Below are 20,972 nucleotides of genomic sequence, written 5' to 3'. Positions count from 1 at the left end.
AATACTCATTCAGGCATGCACACCACCACACACATGGCACTCTACTAAACATACAGAATCACTTCGACTCATCCCTCCTAAAGGACACACAACCCGGCATTCACAGCGAAGTATATCAAAAGAGGACAAGGATATTTTGCATGAGAATGGAATAACTGCATATCAGAAACTCAATGTCATGCTTTTGCACAGGCGTATGCTGGAATACCATCACCCCTACAAAGATCAGTATTTGAAAGCCAAAGCAAGGAGTGGATCCAAAATACAGAAGAGGCACATATCTTTTCATTATATCTTTTTCCCTTTAGGGTCCACTCCTGGTTTTGGCCTGCAAATACTGATGAAGCGTGTGAACGTGGCCTTAGATTGGGTTTATATGTACAGATTATGGTCCATGTCAGAAGAATATTACAATTATTGGAACACTGGTCCAAACGGTATATTTCTACACAAGTAAAAAATACATTTAGTATGGAACAAATATTTATTCCCAATTGTGGTGGTCCTCTTTAGCCATTTGTCTACATGCAAATACTATTGCAGATAGAACAACATTTTGTGCAAGCTAAATGATGACTAGATAGAAGAAATTGGATCATTTTGACCACTAACACAGAGTGTTTGGTCATCTAATTATACTAAATCAGAGTGATAACAGGTACATGTAAACCCAGACACATACACACACCTACCTCTGATATTGTGGGAACATAAATTTAAAAATAGAAAATTAAAACAGTATATTATAGCCAACTAACACATACATACATACACTTATATCCCTGGAATTATGGGAAAAAGAGAAGGAAAAAAACAGCTGTAGGCCTTAGGTCTTATTCACACATCTGTGTCCGTGATGAAATCTGTGATAGATAGTCATTGACTCATCCATTAAGATTTCTGTGAAGAATCCGTGTTTGGTCTGTGTCCGTTTTTTGCTCTCTGTGTTCCATCCGTGTTCCACAGACACAGCACAGCTAAATATTAATTTTCAGAACGTCTCGTATAAAAGGTCCTTGAAACACAGGCGAACCACGGATGGCGTACATGTTCGGTCCATGTTTTCCACAAACCCATGGAATATAATGATCGTGATGAATCCGTAAACATACAAAAACGGGGCATGATTCTGCGCTAAAACCACAGACTGTGCATAGATGTGTGAATACACACGTTAAAATAAATGGATGTGTGTGCTGCCCGTGGAGAAAACAAACAGTACATGTCCATGAATCACTGATGTGTGAATATGGCCTAACACACTCCACAACCACATAGAATGTAGAATAAGGCTGGGGTGCACAGCGACATGTGTCACGTGACATCGCATGTAACATCTCTCACGGTTGTGAAATCACATACAACTGTTGCAAAAAATCCTACACTGTTGGACTCTTGCATACCTAAAATGCACATCACATGTGACTGCCGTGTATCAGCAACCTGCAGACAGGTTGCACAAAGTTTTGGTTCATGCGACTTTTTAGAGGCATACTGTTGTAACATATGTTGCTGCGTAGCCCCAGCCATATGCAGACACAAGCACACCAAGTACCCCCCCTTCAGTACATTGATCTAGATACCCCCCACCCCAATCAGCCTGAACACACATGCATTAGTCACTGTCAAGAGACACCCCAGTGACCCAACTTTAATCATTTGAATACACCAGTTTTAATAAAAGAAAAATTACTAAAAAATAAAATACAGGACAATTAAAACTAGCTGACGTAATAAAAGGGTTTGACACAAAACAAATACTATTGTTGTAGGCAGAACGACTATCTGTAAAGCTAGAGGGCAGAGCATCACTGCAAAAAAGTCTAAAGACACAATATTCAATATGACATGCAAAGGACTAAGGCTACTTTCACACTAGCGTTTTTACTGGATCCGGCAGGGTTCAGCAAAAACGCTTCCGTTACTGATAATACAACCATCTGCATCCGTTATGAACGGATCCGGTTGTATTATCTGTAACATAGCCAAGACAGATCAGTCATGAACTCCATTAAAAGTCAATGGAGGACGGATCAGTTTTCTACTGTGGCAGATTGTGTCAGAGAAAACAGATCTGTCCCCATTGACTTACATTGGGGGTCATGCCAGATCAGTCTTGCTCTGCATCCCAGGATGGAAAGCAAATTACAACATGTTGCAGTTTGCTCTACGGTATGGGAACGCAACTAAACGGAACAGAATGCATTTTGGAGCATTCCATTCTGTTTAGTTTTGTCCCCATTGACAATGAATGGGGACAAAACGGAAGCGTTTTTTTTTCCGGTATTTTGACCCTATGACAGACCTCAATACCGGAAAACCAAACCCCTAGTGTAAGTATAGCCGAAGTTAATTGTTTATCGTTCTTAAATTCACTTTTTTTTCTTTCCATGTGCAGTTATCAATAAACAAATTTATTGTAATTAAAAAAATTAAAATAAGTTCCATGGAATTCGGTTTGTAGTCAGAAAACTATACAGTACAGTACAATCTTGTAGGTCTAGGAGCAGTCTCATTTTTGAGATGAGACAAGAAACAAGTTAATCACAAATGATCAATAATTAGTGCAAATGAAGAGTGCCCAGGAAAACCAACCAGCTGGAATCTGATGAGCTGCTATGGGCTATTCCTTCATTTTTCTTCTGCACTAGTTTTCCATAACTCTGCAACTGAGCCTAGTGTGACACAATACAGATCAGTAAGAGATGATTAATCAATTCATGATGCCATTCTGCAAAAATAAATAGGGGGAGATTTATTAAGAGTGGTGCAAGGGAAAACTAGCCTACAGCAACCAATGGAATTGATCCTTTACATTTCCAAAGAAGCTGTAAAAAATGAACGGTGCATATTGGCTGCTATGTACATAGCAGCTAAACCAGTTCTCCTCTGCCCCACTTTAAGTAACCCCCCCCCCCCCCCCCCCCCCCCCCCCCCCCAGACTTTATACCATCTAAGCAACAATTACCACTTTTCTTTGTTTTTAAATAAAGTAAAAGTTGCACGTTTTACTTTCACGTCATGCATTGATCCAACCAAAGTGATATTCCGGACTGAAAAGAAATACAGGGTGTCCTTGCAGACTAATTTCCCACTGGCTTCCTTATGTTTGTCTGTCCTGGTATTCCCTGTAAATTAAAAATGTTAACGACAGGAAATATCCACAATGCAGCCAAAATGCGGCAGGGAGAATTCTGTGAACCATGTGAAAATCTCTCACGTAGAAGAAATGTAGACACCTGTATTCTTCATCTAATCTTTAAATCAATGTATTAAGAGTCACGTAAGTAGGCAAGACTATTCAGTCTTTCCAGGGGAACAACAGATGCCACTTATCGTTCAAAATATATGTACACATGAAAACTGTTCTGTAGTCGGATGTGGTTTAATGTTCAAACTGGGGATTAATAGCACCCAGTGAAGTGGGAATTAGACACGCAGTTCCTTGAATCCAAAAATTCCTGTTTATATGGCATTTACAGAATTGAGATTTTTAACTTTAAAAAGGAGCAAAGATGAAGGAAAGATTAAAGTGGAGAGTCACTTGATGAAGGCAACTTCTGGGATTTTACCCTCTGCCTGTGAAAGGAAATACAACACATTATAGATGTAAAGAATAGGTAAACTGCTATAAACAATAACAGGAAAACAAAACAAAGACAGGGTCAATATTTTTTAAATAATATATAGAATATCCCTGCCCAACTGCAACCGCCTCAATACACACTTCAAAGCGACACTAGTGAAATTGAAAATTTCCCATATTGCACTCAGCCTTCCCTATAAACCTGTGTCTCCTAAAGAGCTGTGCTATGCTCACTTGCCTCATTCATGCTAACACCCCATGTTTAGGCTACTTTCACACTTGCGTTTGGGGTTCCGCTTGTGAGTTCTGTTTGAAGGCTCTCACAAGCGGCCCCGAACGCATCCGTACGGCCCCAATGCATTCTGAGTGGATGCGGATCCGCTCAGAATGCCTCAGTCTGGCAGCGTTCAGCCTCCGTTCCGCTCAGCAGGCGGACACCCGAACACAGCTTGCAGCGTTCGGGTGTCCGCCTGGCCGTGCGGAGCCAAACTGATCCGTCCAGACTTACAATGAAAGTCAATGGGGATGTATCCGTTTGTCCTGGCTCCGCTTTGACACGGATCAGTTAGAAACCGTTCACGTTTCTGCGCATGCCCAGTAACTTCCTGTCCCTCCCCCTCATCGTCGGCCATTTTGGATTATCGACTTGAGACTGGTAAGTATATGAAGTTTTGTCTGTCTATCTTTCTTTTTTTTCTATCTATCTATTTCTAGGGGAGGGGGGGGCTGCTGGCACTTGGGAAGGGGTGTGTGTCTGGAACAGTGGGGGCATCTGCTGGCACTGCGATTATGTTTGTGGCTGAAACGGTGGTTGCTGCTGGCACTGCGGGGTGTGTGTGGCTGGAATTGGGGGGTCTGCTGGCACTGCGGGGGTGTTTGTGTCTGGAACTGTGCATGCAGTGCTTATGGCACTGCAGGGGTTTTTGTGGCTGGAACTGTGGGGGCTGCTGGCATTGGTGGGGCTGAGGGCACTGTGGGAAGGTTGTTTGGAACTGGGGGGCTGATGTCATTGTGGGGGGCTGCTGTCTCTGGGGGTGTTTATGGCTCCTGTCGGATTAATTTTTTTAATCATTTTATTATTAGGGTCATTCCAAAAAAAATATAAAAAATTAGAAATTTAAAGAAAGTTCTGCGGTGGGTAGAAGTATTAAAAAAAAAAAAAAATTTTTTTTTTTAAATTGTTGATATATGTGGAAATATGTCTCTAAACAAGTTCCTTTAACGTTATCTTCATTTTGTCTGGTATTCGTTGCATACTGATGTCATCAAAAAAGAAAATCAATTGGAAAAACCCACCCAGAAGGCGCCGGTGTATTGAGTGGCCGGTAAGTATAAAATCAACGCTTGGAGTTTGTACTGTTTGATTCGTTGCATCAATCAGTATGTGCTCTTATTATAGATTTCTTCATCATCAGCGGAGGGCTCTCCGGATGTGGTTGCCGGGGCTCGCTCACCAGTGGTGGACTCGCCATCGTCCAGGGGAGGTGGTTTAAAAAAAAATTTTTTGGTTTCAGCAATCTGCACCTAGAGCCGCCAGCGAGGATCCCCCAGGCGCCTCCAGAGTCCGCGGGAATGAGCGTAGCGGTCGTAGACGTGCAAGTCTTGAATTAAGTAGTTTTAATTTGCATTTTGTATTAGGATTTACATTTAATTTTGTATTTCCTTTTTTTCAGGGTTCCGTAGGCTCCACCAGGGAAGATGAGGAGTTCGGGGTTCCTATGATAGATAACCTGCTCCTCATCCAACTGGTGGAGGCACGTCCAGCATTATGGGACCACTCCGACCGCCACCACGCTGATCATCATCGTACCAGCGGCTCTGGAGGGACATCTGTGCCGAAGTTTTGGAGACCTGGGGGGATCAAATGCGGCGGCTCAGGAAAATATGGTAAGTAAAACAATATGTATTTTAATACATTAATATTGTTCTTTTCCTTTCATCATGCTGATTTTATTTTTTATGTTTTTTTTTATAGTCAAACTGGTTACAACGCGTTGGCGATCTATCCGGGACCGCTTCAGGAGGGATTATAACAAGAAGGTTCAGGCCCCGGGTGTCTCCGGAAGAACCTCAGGGACCCCATACATCCATACGGCGGCCCTGGGGTTCCTACGAAAGGCGATGGCACCAAGAAGGTAAATATTTTTAACAACTGTTAAACATTTTTTGTAAAGGGGCTGTCTGAGACAGCGGAGCATTTGGCTCCCCTGTTTTGGCCAGCCCCCTACAGTCCGTCTGAGTGTAAGGGGCTGTCTGAGACAGCGGAGTGTTTGGCTCCCCTGTTTTGGCCAGTCCCCTACAGTCAGAGCGACAACTGTTCTCTCCTTTTGAGTGTAAGGGGCTGTCTGAGACAGCAGAGTGTTTGGCTCCCCTGTTTTGGCCAGCCCCCTATGGTATAAGGTAGACATAGCATAGAACATGGATGTTTTATTTAAAGAACAATTCCTAACTTTCCTTATTTTTTTCCTACAGAAGTGCCAGCAGCACTCGGGAGCCTGAACAACCTTTTGAGGCGGAACCGGAACAGATCGCCAGCGCTAGCCCTCCTGTATCGGCTCAGGATAATCCGGGTCCCCTACCGAATCCCTCCGCTCAACAGAGGCTCTTAGGTTTTCGCCAAAATTTGAGAGCCCTGGTGAGCGGGCAGAGATCTGGTAGGCCAAATCAAGCAGATTATGTGAACCTTGTAAGGTCGTTTCCGACGCTCTAAAAGGTTTTGCCCAACATCAGATGGAGTTTGGTGCTGACTTGATTCGCCGCTGGGAGGGGGCGGGAGTCAGCGTTTCAACGCAGCCCAAACTACCATTATGGGCTAAGCATGATCAGTTTGATGGACTCAATGACGCCCGAGCAGTTGCATGAGTTCAAGATCATGCTAGAGAACGGGTCATGGGAAATTATGCATTACCTCCGTAGCATGGAGAGAAGTGATCGCTATGCCATCGCTCATCCCCATACTGCCTAGTGGTTTGTCAGTGGCAAATCACCATTAGACAGCGCCATTTGCCGCCGGCAAGTGCTGATTTTAAGCATGCTTAAAAATCTGAACTGCCTGAAGAACGAGCGGCGCAGTATTACACTGGCCGATCTTTTGGCCCACTTGTATTCTCATGAGTGCTCGTTAGCGGACTGCCTGAAGAACGAGCGGCGCAGTATTACACTGGCGATCTTTTGGCCCACAATTGTATTCTCATGAGTGCTCGTTAGCGACCATATTGTAGTGTAATAATGCTGCCGAACATTTATCAGGGCTCCAGATGGCGACCAAAATGGTCGCCAATGCGACTTAGAATTTACAAATGGCGACAAGACTTTTTAGTCTTGTCGCCATTTGCGACTAGAGCCGCGCCGCAGCTCTGAATACAGCGGTGGGCACAGGAGCTGAAACTATCATGTTCTTATCAGCAGCGCAGTGGAAGAGTCTCTCCCTCCCCTGTGCTGCTGCCGCCGCCGTGGCCAATAAGAAGAGGGACAGGGGGAGCTGTGGCCACTGCGCCACCAATGAAGATAACTGACCTGTTAATACAAATACAGGAGGTGGGTGCCAGAATCAAATAGCGGCACCCGACCTCTATGACACTGGGAGCGGCACCTGAGGGGTTAACTGCCGCTGATCGCAGCTCCCTGTCATAGAGGTCGGGTGCCGGCTATTTGATTCCGGCACCCGCCTCCTGTATTTGTATTAACAGGTCAGTTATCTTCATTGGTGGCGCAGTGCGGCCCACCCCCCCCCCCCCCCCAGTATAATAAACATTGGTGGGCAGTGCCAATGAGGGTTAAAAAAATAAATAAAAATTAACTCACCTCCTCCAATTGATCGCGTAGCAGCCGGTCTCCTGTTCTTTCTTCAGGACCTGTCAAAGGACCTGTGGTGACGTCACTGAGCTCCATCACATGGTCCATTACCATGGTGATGGATCATGTGATGAGCACAGTGACGTCACCACAGGTCCTTTGACAGGTCCTGAAGAAAGAACAGGAGACCGGCTGCTACGTGATCAATTGGAGGAGGTGAGTTAATTTTTATTTATTTTTTTAACCCTCATTGGCACTGCCCACCATGTTTATTATACTAGGGGGGGCGCACTGCGCCACCAATGTTTATTATATTGGGGTGTATATAATGTTTATTATATTGACCTTCTACTACGCATTCTGCATTAAAGAATGCTATTATTTTCCCTTATAACCATGTTGTTATAAGGGAAAGTAATACAGTGAATAGACTTTCATCCTAGCAACCATGCGTGAAAATCGCACGGTTCAACCGGAAGGATGGATCCGGCATTCCGGTATTTTGAATGCCGGATACGGCACTTATACATTCCTATGGGGAAAAATGCATAATCCGGCATTCAGGCAAATCTTCAGTTTTTTTCGCCAGAGATAAAACCGTAGAATGCTGCGGTTTTATCTTTTGCCTGATCAGTCAAAAAGACTGACCTGAAGACATCTTTTCCGGTATAGAGCCCCTGTGACGGAACTCTATGCCGGAAATGAAAAACGCTAGTGTGAAAGTACCCTAAAATATTAAGTTTAAATCCCCCCTTTCCCAATTTTACATATAAAATATATAAACAATAAATAAATATATTACATAGCGCTGTGCCTGAAAAGTCCAAACTATAAAAAATTTTAAAAAAATTCTCCTATGCGGTGAGCATTCGCCATTTTTTGTCACCTTGTCACCCCAAAAAATAGGATAGGACTGTTCTATTATGGGCCGAACGTTTCATAAAATGCGAAATGCACGCGGCTTTTTTTGGTGTTTTTTTTTTTTTTTTTTGCACGATATTGAGTATCGCAATACTTTTTTATGGTGACGAAAGCGAATCAAAACTTTGGTATCGAAACAACCCTACGCCAATCTGATCAGCGTTATTCGGTTTTGATTTGGCGACTAAAATTTTCAGTTCAGGAGCCAATGGCTACTAGGTATTTTTTTTAGTCTGGAGCCCTGTTTATGCAAAAGCTCGTTAGCGATTACTGGCCAAAATATTGGCCAGTGTAATACAGTCTAAAGTGAGTGCTCCAGGGGCACAAATAAAAAGACTGCGCAGGCACAGAAATGATCAGAAATGATCTATTTTAGAAATAACTAATTCAGTAAGAGACAGCACACTGGGTGTCGTAAGGACCAGGCAAGCAGAAGAACAGCTGCCCTCCACAGAAAGTACCAGTATTCAGTGTCTATGGAACAGAATATGGATTTTTACATAGCAATAGATAGCACCCAGAATCTGGTAACTGAATATATTGCAGAGTACCATCAACCCATGTTATCCTTAAAAAAAAAAATATATAAAAAAAAAATTACATGACAGTTACACTTTAATTTGTACTGTAGACAAAATCCTGATATTTTTATATTTCGGATAATTATTTTCCTTTACAATGCGCATATAGGGGACTAGAGGAGAGAGGGGACCTTCACAGACTGGGAAAAGTATTTCAATATTTCTCAAAAACACTTTCCCACAATACAAACAAATCCCCTATCCACGGGAACTAAATATCTCAGAGAATGGAGCCCCTTGTACAGCGCTCGGTTATTATCAGCAGTCCTTTAAAGAGTGAATGGAGCAGTAATGTGCAAGTTCAACCTGCTGCTCCATTCATTTGAGGGAATGGGACCCTTTTCTTGTGATAGGTGGGGGTCTCAGCTTTAGATATTAACCCTTCCTATGCTGTGGATAGGGCAGGGGGGTGGCAACCTCTGGCACTGCAAGTGTTGCGACACTGCAGCTCCCAGTATGTACACTTGCACAGCTGTTCTTTGAGCTTCTATAGAAGTGAATGGCGCATGCTGGGAGTTGTACTTTCACAACGGCTGGATTGCCTGAGGTTGTCTATCCCTGCAATGGGATAAGTCTGCATTGTTGGAAACCATCATTTATACAAGAATGAGGGTAGAAAATGCCATATAATGAAGAGTTAGAAAATATATACAACTACTCACAAAAAGTTAGGGATATTTGGCTTGTATGAGAAATTTCAGGATGAATCTAAAGTGCACTCAAACCTTTACAGGTGAACGTAATGTAACTTTCTCTAAACTTCTGAATGCACGTGTCTAGCTGTTCAATGTTTCAGGACTTTTGGCACAACTTGCTGTTCTCCAACAAGGAACTTAACAGCAAAATGCATCTGGTGTTTTATCCATGATTTGCCCAATAAACTTCCTGGTTCAATTAGAATTGGTATTTAAAAAGTCCTCCTCATCATGCTGTTCACATTTTGACATCATGAGACAAAGACGGCACCCAACATTTGATCAACAGTACCTCTTCATTGCGAGGTTTGAAGCAGGATGGTAGTCACAGAAAAGGACGTACTTTGGCCACATCCCATACCAATAACCGCTTCATTGTGAACAATGACCTGAAGAAGCGGATGATGGATGCCACACAACTCCAGGCACATTTAAGGGAGGTGAGAGGCACCCAAGTGTCACGTCAGACCATTCAAAACTGTTTACATCAGTGTGGTCTGCTAACTAGATGACCTGCAAGGGTACCTGACCACACCACCAGGCACAGGCGTCATCTTGCAATGGCTTGGGAACATAGACTCTGGACAAGAGACCAGTGAGCCTCAGTGCTGTTCACTGATGAAAGTCAATTCAAGCCAAGCAGAAATGATGGCCGCCAACGATGTCAAGGTGATCGCTATGCAATTAGCTACTGTTGTCACCAGACGAGCCTTTGGTGGTGGTGATGGTTACAATGTGGGCAGGTATGTCTAGTCAATACAGAACTCCCCTACACTTTGTGAATAGTACAGTGACAAGCCCATACTACCTGAATAACATAATAATCCAGTCATTGTGCCTCTGCATGAACAACACAGGCCCAATTTGATTTTCATGGACGACAATGCGCCAGCTTATCGAGGTCACATCATTAGGGAACGGCTGCTGGAGACTGGAGTACCTCAAATTGAGTGGCATTCACTTTCTCCAGACCTGAATCCCATTGAAAACCTATGGGATCAGCTGTCGCCGTGTAGATGGCTCATAGCTCTGTACACCAGAACCTCAATGACCTGAGGGCCGCCCTTCAAAAAGAGTGGGATGCCATGCCTCAGCAGACAATAAGTCTGTCATTGTCAAGCATGATATGTCATTGTAAAGTTGTAATTGATGCTCAAGGCCACATAAGTTATTGAGACATTGACATTTTTTGTGGGGGTATACCCACTACTACTGTTCGCCTTTTTTTTTTAATAAGATTGTTTGAGATTAGAAATCACAATTGCAAGCTTCTTCTTAAATGCTCTACTTTCACAATATATCACTGTAGCGTGAACATTTTACATAAATTTCACCCAAAAGCCAAATATCCCTAACTTTTTGTGAGTAGTGCCTTCTACAGCCTTCAGGTTTCATCTACTTCAGGTTTTGCAGACTAGCAAGACTTGTTCCGACAGCTCAATTTGTAGCACTCTTGATAGCTCATAATTATTTAAACGTAATCGGTCACCACAACAAAGCATCTTAGTATAGTTTTGAACCCTGAAAGCGGGTGAATGGAGGGCAGTAGGAACATTAAAAATAGCAACCTGGGACTGTTTATAGCAGGCATGCTCAAACTGCGGCCCTCAAGCTGTTTTAAAACTACAACTCCCACAGTGCCCTGCTGTAGGCTGCTAGCTGTAGGCTGTTCGGGCATGCTGGGAGTTGTAGTTTTACAACAGCTGGAGGGCCGCAGGTTGAGCATGCCTGCTTTATAGTTTAAGACTGTGGTGACATATTCCTTTTAAAAAGTACCTGCTTATCTCTCCAGAAAAGTGAATTTTAGTAACTTCTTGCACCCCCTTGTAATAACAATTTCGAAGCATCTATTCTTATGACTCTAATGTCCCATTCATTTATTATTGCTGTTAGATGAATTACTTACAGTTTGCATTAAAAAGTCCAGCTGGGTGTTATCAGTTGGGGATGTGTATCTGCACAGTCTCACACTATCCAGTCAGTGCTGCCAGTGTCAGACTGTGCAAGGACACACCCCTAACCGATAAACACCCATCTGGACCTTAGATTCAAATTGCAGTTGAAGAAAATGCTAAAGAGGGAGATGTGAATACCCCTATAAAGTTCAGAAAGGGCAGAAGTTTAAAAGGGTTGTGAACCCGGACATATCCCCTTTTTTACCCAGGCAGACCCATTGAGATGAGCATCGGAACATGCTCTCCCTTGCCCTGCGCTGAATCACGTAGGGAAAATGCTTTTTCACTCGATCCGGTGACGTACCGGGTCTCTACTAGGCGGAGGCTTCTGCTAGCTATGTTCCCGGTAACATCACCGCCACTAATGTAAAACAGGCCAGGGCAGCGCTAAAGCCCGCCAATTAGTGCTGGTGACTTCACCGGGAACACTGCAAGGTGGAAGCCTCCGCCTAGCAGTGTAAGGCTACTTTCACATTAGCGTTTTTCTTTTCCGGCATAGAGTTCCGTCACAGGGGCTCTATACTGGAAAAGAACTGATCAGGCATATCCCCATGCATTGTGAATGGAGAGTAATCCGTTCAGGATGCATCAGGAGGTCTTCAGTTCAGTCATTTTGACTGATCAGGCAAAAGAGAAAACCGTAGCATGCTACAGTTTTATCTCCGGCGAAAAAAACTAAAAAGACTTGCCTGAATGCCGGATCCGGCATTTTTTTCCATAGGAATGTATTAGTGCCGGATCGGGCATTCAAAATACGAATAGGATCCTGATCAGTCTGAAAAAATGCCTGATCAGTCAGAAAAAATGACATGCGTTTGCATACAGTTTGCCTGCCGGAATCAAACAACGCAAGTGTGAAAGTACCCTTAAATAACTAAACCTTTGATGAAAAACAAAGGCAACAGCACTAATTAGATGCTCTGTGCCTTTGCCTTTAATTGGTTCAGCAAGTACAAATCCATAGAAGGTATATGGGGTCTGTACTCCATATGCTTGAAAAGGCAGACAGAGCAAATAAAAATCAAAAGGGACAAACTGCTCTGAGCAGTGCTGCTGCCCATCAAAGGTTTTAGTTACCCTTTAACTTGTGAGTTCTCAAAAATAATTTTATGTTAAGTCCTAAGTGACAGTTCAGTGAAATCACAGTGTCTGTCACCAGATTATGCTGTCCTGTGGACAAATATAGTCTCCCTCAACCTGTACATACCTTGAGCTTCATAAAAATCTGTGCTGCCTGTTCAAAGTCCCAACCATTGTCCTGAAGACACCTGTTAGGACATATAATATGGTTATGAAGTGAGAAAGTATCGAAACACAACTTTAGGGCACATTCAAACAACTGTAATGTGGAGCTGTACATTATGTGCCAGAATAGAGGGAAAATAATTCTTACTTTTGAGACCATTCTGCATTCATTCCGGAGAACAGTGAAAATGCTTGCACCATATCTTGGGGCACAGGTGCATGGACAGGTACTGGGCTGCTGGAAGGAGTAGGAGCTGGTGTGGCAAATGCTTTCCGAATCTCTTCTGTGGTGGCATTCCTTATGAATTGATCATCATTCACTAAGAGGAGCCTGACAACATAAAGATACTGGTCAATCAATGTTATCAATAAAGTAACACATTTAGGGTCCATTCACACGTCCGTAAGTGTTTTGCGGATCCGCAAAACACAGAAACCTGCAATGTGCGATCCGCAATTTGCGGACCACACATCAGACACTATAATAGAAAATGCCTTTTCTGGTCCGCAATTGCGGACAAGAATAGGACATATAAAAAAAAAAAGATTTCAGGAATGGAATTGCGGATCCCGAAAATGCGGATTCGCATCCGTTACAGCCCCATTGAAAGTGAATGGGTCCGCAAATTCCGGAACGAATGCGGACCCAAATTACGGACGTGTGAATGGACCCTTAAGCTGCATATTAAATGAGCATTTCTAGTCTTAAAGTGAAGGCTTATCAGTGTGTCATCACTTTGTAACATGGAAAAAAAAACACTTTAAAAAGGGAGTAAGTCCCTGCCCATGCCAAACTGCTGATGGGAGGGCACTAAAACATACCTTTTGGTGAGTTTTTATTATCAATAGCAGTGTAAAGAGTCCTGAAACAATTCAGTTCAGTTATTTCTGTGCCCCCGTTCATAATTTTTTATAAATTCTCTAGTGAATGGCGCATGGCAAATGTGGTGCCCATATGCAAAGAAAACACTCTAGGTCTTTCTACTGTGGGAAAAATATTTAAAAGGCTCTTAAGGGACTATATACAGGAGTATGTGGCTGTGAACAATATCGTATATAGCCAGCAAGGGTTTACCAAGGACAGAAGTTGTCAGACTAACCAGATTTGTTTTTATGAGAAGGCGAGGGAAGCCTGGACAGAGGGGATGACGCTTAAAAAGGTAAAATAAGGTCTATAGCAGGGATGCCCAACCTGCGGCCCTCCAGCTGTTGTAAAACTACAACTACCACCATGCCCTGCTGTAGGCGGATAGCTCTAGCCTGTCTTGGCATGCTGGGAGTTGTAGTTTTGCTGTATGTTGTACTAAAATTTGCTGTGGGGCACAATCAGTTCTAGCTACATCACTGCACAGCTCCTTCTCTCCCCGGCCCAGCGGTGATGTCATGATGAGTGTCTCACTGCTGCAGCGGCCCTGAGGAGAGAAGGAGTGCAGGGAGCCCCTTACACAGTATAACGACCCCCCAGTGCCCCCCATTTAGTATAACGATACCCAGTGAGCCTCCATTTAGTATAATGACCCCAAGAGCCCCCATTCTATATAATAGCCCTCACACAGTATAATGACCCCCACTGCCCCCCCATACAGTATAACTCCCAGTGTGGGGGCCACTGGGGGTCATTATTCTGAATGCGGAGCGACTGGGGCCGATTATTCTGAATGGAGGGCCACTGTGGGGTCATTATACTGTGTGGGAGGGCATTGGGGGGTCATTATACTGTATGGGGGCCACTAGGGGTTATTATATGGTGTGGGAGCCACAGGGGGACATGTAAATGTAAACAAGGGGCCCACTGGGATTTATAGCCCAAGGGCCCGCATGAACCTGGAGCGGGCCCTCCCCCAAGGTTCAGTGCTGGGTCCACTATTATTTAACTTATTAAAGATATCGAGGACGGAATTAATAGCACTATCTATTTTGGCAGATTACACCAAGCTATGCAGTATTGTGCAATCTCTGGAAGATGTCCATAAAACTACAAGCTGCCCTGGACACTATGGTTGCATGTTTTGATAGTTGCATCTTTTTGCATTTTTACACCACTCTCTAGTTTTAAAATATTTGAGGAAAAGAGGGTGTGGTTAGCTATATTAATGAGTTTCAATCCAGATTCATCATTGAGACTTTAAAAAGTACAAAAAATAAATACATCTCAATTTCACTTAGTAGCTTTCATAGACAAAAGAGTTAGGTCTATGGAGAACACATTTATCAAACATGAGACATTTGATAAATGTGGCATAAAGTACGCCAACACAGACTCAGGCAAAACTGGCTTCAAATATTCCCCTTATGATAAATTTCCCCTTTATATTTAGCTACCAGTCAGGAATCAAGATATTAAATCCACTTCTACCTTAAACCGCCACGGAGTCTGCTATTACAGAGGACCTATAGACTCTCCTGACATGTTTTTTTAGCAACTATTTGTGTCCCCTTTGTAATAACAGTTCTGGAGCAACTATTATGATGTGTCATTCCTTTATGAATGAATTGCTATTTGCAATTAAAAAGTGTTACTAGTTGGGGGTGTCCCGGCATAGCCTGACACTATCCAAATCACAGCCGCTATTGTCACAATGTGCATGGACACACTCCCAAATGTAAAGACCCATCTGGACCTTCACTGCAAACTGTTAGGTTTGCTGTCCAGATGCGGTCCATTTTTACAATGTATAGCATCCGGACTGAATACTGACCCATTGGCTACATGCACAAGAACAGTTTTTCTATTGACCATCTATCCGATTTAGGAAAAAGTACATCATACTCTTATCTTCATCTGTTTGTCACACAGGACTGGTCCATTTAAGTCAATGGGTCAGTGAAACAAACCAAAAATATAAACACACAACTGACAGCACACGCATGGCGTCCAAATGCAGTCCGTTTTTGAGTGATTGTTGCTAATTGATGCTGTGTCTTAGGGTACTTTCACACTTGCGGCAGGACAGATCCGATAGGCTGTTCACCCTGTCGGATCCGTCCTTCCGCCATTTTGCTGTGCCGCCGCTCCGTCCCCACCGACTAAAACGGGGACGGGGCGGAGCTCCGGCGCAGTACGGCAGTTCGCAGTGAGAGGCCACTGGACTAAAAAGTCGGACATGCAGGACTTCTAGTCGGGCGGCCTTTTGCCGTGCTGCGCCGGAGCTCCGCCCCCGTCCATTATAGTCAATGAGGATAAAGCGGCAGTCCGGCGGCACGGCGAAATAGCGGAAGGACAGATCCGACAGGGTGAACAGCCTGTCCGATCCGTCCTGCCGCAAGTGTGAAAGTAGTAAGATGGAAAAAAAACTGATGTATTGAATACAATTGCCGGCAAAACTGATTTATCATGCATGCAAAAACATGAGTCTTTTGCTGAACAGACCCTGACATGTTCTGTATTGCTCATGTGAAAGAGCCCTTAGCTATTCATTCACAACTGCTAGCAAGAATAATAAAGGAACAGTACAATATAGAGGCATAAAAGTATATCACAGATTGTAAGCTCTTGCGAGCAGGGCCCTCACTCCTAGTGTTTCAGTTGTATATTAGCCAGTTACGTTGTGATATCTTTTGTTTTGTACATGAACCCCCTGAATTTGTAAAGCGCTGCGGAATATGGTGGGGCTATATAGATAAATATTATTACATACTCCAGAATTGTTATTACATAAAGTTACTAAAACAAATATCAAGTGAGGTCTTCTTTAGGAAACACCATGCTAGTGTAAAAAATTGGGTCATTTATCAAACTGGTGTAAAGTAGAAATGGCTTAGGTGACCATAGCAATCAATCAGATAACACCTTTCATTTCCCAAAGGAGCTGTCAAAAATGAAAGGCAGAATCTGATTGGTTGCTATGGGCAACTGAGCCAGTTCTACTTTACACCAGTTTGATAAATGACCCCATAAGTCTAAGTTAACATAACTGTTCAGCTGTCCAACTTACCCTCCATCAGTGCCTGGCACAGCTATGAACACCCGTGTAAAAGCACGTACAGGATCACTAGACTGCCCCTCAACTAAAGGAGTAAGAAAAATAGATCAGTACATATTTTTGTTTTTCAGGTGTGTTTTATAGTAGCAGGTACGTTTTGGCAAATAAAGAGAGCAAGTTTTACACTGTGATTTATGATTCTTCTTTATTAAATTAGACACATTAACCACCTCCGGACCGCCTAACGCAGATTCGCGTTCCGGAGGTGGCAGCCCTGCGCAGAGTCACGCATATACGCGTCATCTCGCGCGAGCAGAGATTTCCTGTGAACGCGCGTTCACAGGAACGGAAGGTAAGAGAGTGGATCTCCAGCCTGCCAGCGGCGATCGTTCGCTGGCAGGCTGGAGATGTGTTTTTTTTTTTAACCCCTAACAGGTATATTAGACGCTGTTTTGATAACAGCGTCTAATATACCTGCTACCTGGTCCTCTGGTGGTCCCCTTTGTTTGGATCGACCACCAGAGGACACAGGTAGCTCAGTTATATGTTGCACCAAGCACCACTACACTACACCCCCCCCCCCTGTCACTTATTAACCCCTTATTCACCCCTGATCACCCCATATAGACTCCCTGATCACCCCCCTGTCATTGATCAACCCCCTGTAAAGCTCCATTCAGATGTCCGCATGATTTTTACGGATCCACTGATAGATGGATCGGATCCGCAAAACACATACAGGCGTCTCCCTGGAGCCTTCCAGGGGGGGTGATCACCCCATATAGACTCCCTGATCACCCCCCTGTCATTGATCACCCCCCCTGTCAGGCTGCATTCAGATGTCCGTATGATTTTTACGGATCCACGGATACATGGATCGGATCCGCAAACACATACGGACATCTGAATGGAGCCTTACAGGGGGGTGATCAATGACAGGGGGGTGCCCATATAGACTCTCTGATCACCCCCCTGTCATTGATCACCCCTCTGTAAGGCTCCATTCAGACATTTTTTTGGCCCAAGTTAGCGGAATTATTATTTTTTTTTCTTACAAAGTCTCATATTCCACTAACTTGTGTCAAAAAATTAAATCTCACATGAACTCACCATACCCCTCACGGAATCCAAATGCGTAAAATTTTTTAGACATTTATATTCCAGACTTCTTCTCAAGCTTTAGGGCCCCTAGAATTCCAGGGCAGTATAAATACCCCACATGTGACCCCATTTCGGAAAGAAGACACCCCAAGGTATTCCGTGAGGGGCATATTGAGTCAATGAAAGATTGAAATTTTTGTCCCAAGTTAGCGGAAAGGGAGACTTTGTGAGAAAAAAAAAATATCAATTTCCGCTAACTTGTGCCAAAAAAAAAAATTTCTATGAACTCGCCATGCCCCTCATTGAATACCTTGGGGTGTCTTCTTTCCAAAATGGGGTCACATGTGGGGTATTTATACTGCCCTGGCATTCTAGGGGCCCCAAAGCGTGAGAAGAAGTCTGGGATCCAAATGTCTAAAAATGCCCTCCTAAAAGGAATGTGGGCCCCTTTGCGCATCTAGGCTGCAAAAAAGTGTCACACATCTGGTATCGCCGTACTCAGGAGAAGTTGGGGAATGTGTTTTGGGGTGTCATTTTACATATACCCATGCTGGGTGAGAGAAATATCTTGGTCAAATGCCAACTTTGTATAAAAAAATGGGAAAAGTTGTCTTTTGCCAAGATATTTCTCTCACCCAGCATGGGTAAATGTAAAATGACACCCCAAAACACATTCCCCAACTTCTCCTGAATACGGCGATACCAGATGTGTGACACTTTTTTGCAGCCTAGGTGGGCAAAGGGGCCCACATTCCAAAGAGCACCTTTAGGATTTCACAGGTCATTTACCTACTTACCACACATTAGGGCCCCTGGAAAATGCCAGGGCAGTATAACTACCCCACAAGTGACCCCATTTTGGAAAGAAGACACCCCAAGGTATTCCATGGCAAAAGACAACTTTTACCATTTTTTTTATACAAAGTTGTCTTTTGCCAAGATATTTCTCTCACCCAGCATGGATATATGTAAAATGACACCCCAAAACACATTCCCCAACTTCTCCTGAATACGGAGATACCAGATGTGTGACACTTTTTTGCAGCCTAGGTGGGCAAAGGGGCCCACATTCCAAAGAGCACCTTTCGGATTTCACCAGCCATTTTTTACAGAATTTGATTTCAAACTCCTTACCACACATTTGGGCCCCTAGAATGCCAGGGCAGTATAACTACCCCACAAGTGACCCCATTTTGGAAAGAAGACACCCCAAGGTATTCGCTGATGGGCATAGTGAGTTCATGGAAGTTTTTATTTTTTGTCACAAGTTAGTGGAATATGAGACTTTGTAAGAAAAAAAAATAAAAAAATAAATCATCATTTTCCGCTAACTTGTGACAAAAAATAAAAAGTTCTATGAACTCACTATGCCCATCACCGAATACCTTAGGGTGTCTACTTTCCGAAATGGGGTCATTTGTGGGGTGTTTGTACTGTCTGGGCATTGTAGAACCTCAGGAAACATGACAGGTGCTCAGAAAGTCAGAGCTGCTTCAAAAAGCGGAAATTCACATTTTTGTACCATAGTTTGTAAACGCTATAACTTTTACCCAAACCATTTTTTTTTTTTACCCAAACATTTTTTTTTTTATCAAAGACATGTAGAACAATAAATTTAGAGCAAAATTTATATATGGATCTCGTTTTTTTTGCAAAATTTTACAACTGAAAGTGAAAAATGTCTTTTTTGCAAAAAAATCATTAAATTTCGATTAATAACAAAAAAAAGTAAAAATGTCAGCAGCAATGAAATACCACCAAATGAAAGCTCTATTAGTGAGAAGAAAAGGAGGTAAAATTCATTTGGGTGGTAAGTTGCATGACGAGCAATAAATGGTGAAAGTAGTGTAGGTCAGAAGTGTAAAAAGTGCGCCTGGTCTTTCAGGGTGTTTAAGCACTGGGGGCTGAGGTGGTTAAAGGGGTTGCTCCCTTCAGTAAGTTGCATTTATCATGTAGAGAAATTTAAAACAAGCCACTTCGTAATGTATTGTTATTATACATATTGCTTCCTTTGCTGGCTGGATTCATTTTTCCATCACATTATACACTGCTCGTTTCCATGGTTACAGACCACCCTGCAATCCATCAGTGGTGGTTGTGCTTTCAGACTACAGGAAAAAGAGAGTCAGCCTCTCTGGTGGCCGGGACCATGGGAGCTCACATATTCTAGTGCTTTTTCAACTTACTGAAGTGAGACAACCCCTTTAGGCTACTTTCACACTCGCAGTTGATGCGGATCAGTCATGGATCCGTTCAGATAATACAACTGTCTGCATCCGTTCAGAATGGATCCGTTTGTATTATCTTTAACATAGCCAAAACGGATCCGTCTTGAACACCACTGAAAGTCAATAGGGGACGGATCCGTTTTCTATTGTGCCATATTGTGTCAGTGAAAACTGATCCGTCCCCATTGACTTACATTGTGTGTCAGGACGTATCCGTTTGCCTCTGCATAGTCAGCAAGAAAGCAGCGTTTTGGTGTCCGCCTCCAGAACGGAATGGAGGCGGAGGCAAACTGATGCATTCTGAACGGATCCTTATCTATTCAGAATGCATTAGGGCAAAACTGATCCGTTTGGGACTGCTTGTGAGAGCCCATGACGGATTTCACAAACTGAAACCAAAACGCCAGTGTGAAAGCAGACAAACTACAAGGTTGGAATCATCTTAGTCACCAAAGTGTCCAAAAGATCATAACTGTACCCACAAGGGGGAGCGTGCCGAATATGCATCTCTCTACCTAGCTATGCAAATGTTTGCAAGGAGCTTCACTCTGTGGGGGCTACAGACAGTCTGAATGGCAAATCAATGGCTCGGTGAAGGAAAGCAGGGAACCTGGAGATCTACTTCACAAAATAATTACATTTGGGAAATTAAACAGCACAGAATTAGGTATGATGTCAGATGACAGGACATATTACACTACTGTGAAGTGAAAGTGGCAGTACACTTGAATCATCTCTACACTACTGCATGAAAACACTCACCTTTAAATACACCGTTCACCACGAAACACAGTAGTGTGTTCTGTAAGAAGGAAAAAAAATAATCTAATTAGTGAGCTATAACAAGAAATACAGAGTAACCCTAACCCTGCAAAAACACCAACAAGTGGCTTAGAAAGAAAGTGAAAAATGGTCCGGATCAGAGAGAAGGGGAAATTTTTT

At 43.3% G+C, this 20,972-nt stretch overlaps 1 protein-coding gene across 1 annotated transcript in view; it reads right to left on the bottom strand.

Moving 5' to 3' along the window:
- Positions 1 to 3,496: 3,496 nt before the first annotated feature.
- LOC120980049 (nuclear RNA export factor 1-like) overlaps positions 3,497 to 20,972 on the bottom strand; it is a 50,915-nt gene continuing 33,439 nt past the window's right edge. Inside the window, exons 16-20 of the mRNA XM_040408918.1 lie at positions 20,793 to 20,832; positions 16,714 to 16,786; positions 12,927 to 13,109; positions 12,741 to 12,801; positions 3,497 to 3,579 (exon numbers count right to left, since the gene is read on the bottom strand). Of these exons, the coding sequence (XP_040264852.1) occupies positions 3,541 to 3,579; positions 12,741 to 12,801; positions 12,927 to 13,109; positions 16,714 to 16,786; positions 20,793 to 20,832 (396 nt within the window). The 3' untranslated portion in view covers positions 3,497 to 3,540. The remainder of the gene's footprint in view (positions 3,580 to 12,740; positions 12,802 to 12,926; positions 13,110 to 16,713; positions 16,787 to 20,792; positions 20,833 to 20,972) is intronic.

The sequence above is a fragment of the Bufo bufo genome, chromosome 10 (genome assembly GCF_905171765.1).
Source record: "Bufo bufo chromosome 10, aBufBuf1.1, whole genome shotgun sequence".
In the NCBI taxonomy this organism is placed as follows: Eukaryota; Metazoa; Chordata; class Amphibia; order Anura; family Bufonidae; genus Bufo; species Bufo bufo.
This window is presented reverse-complemented; position numbering and strand designations above follow the sequence as displayed.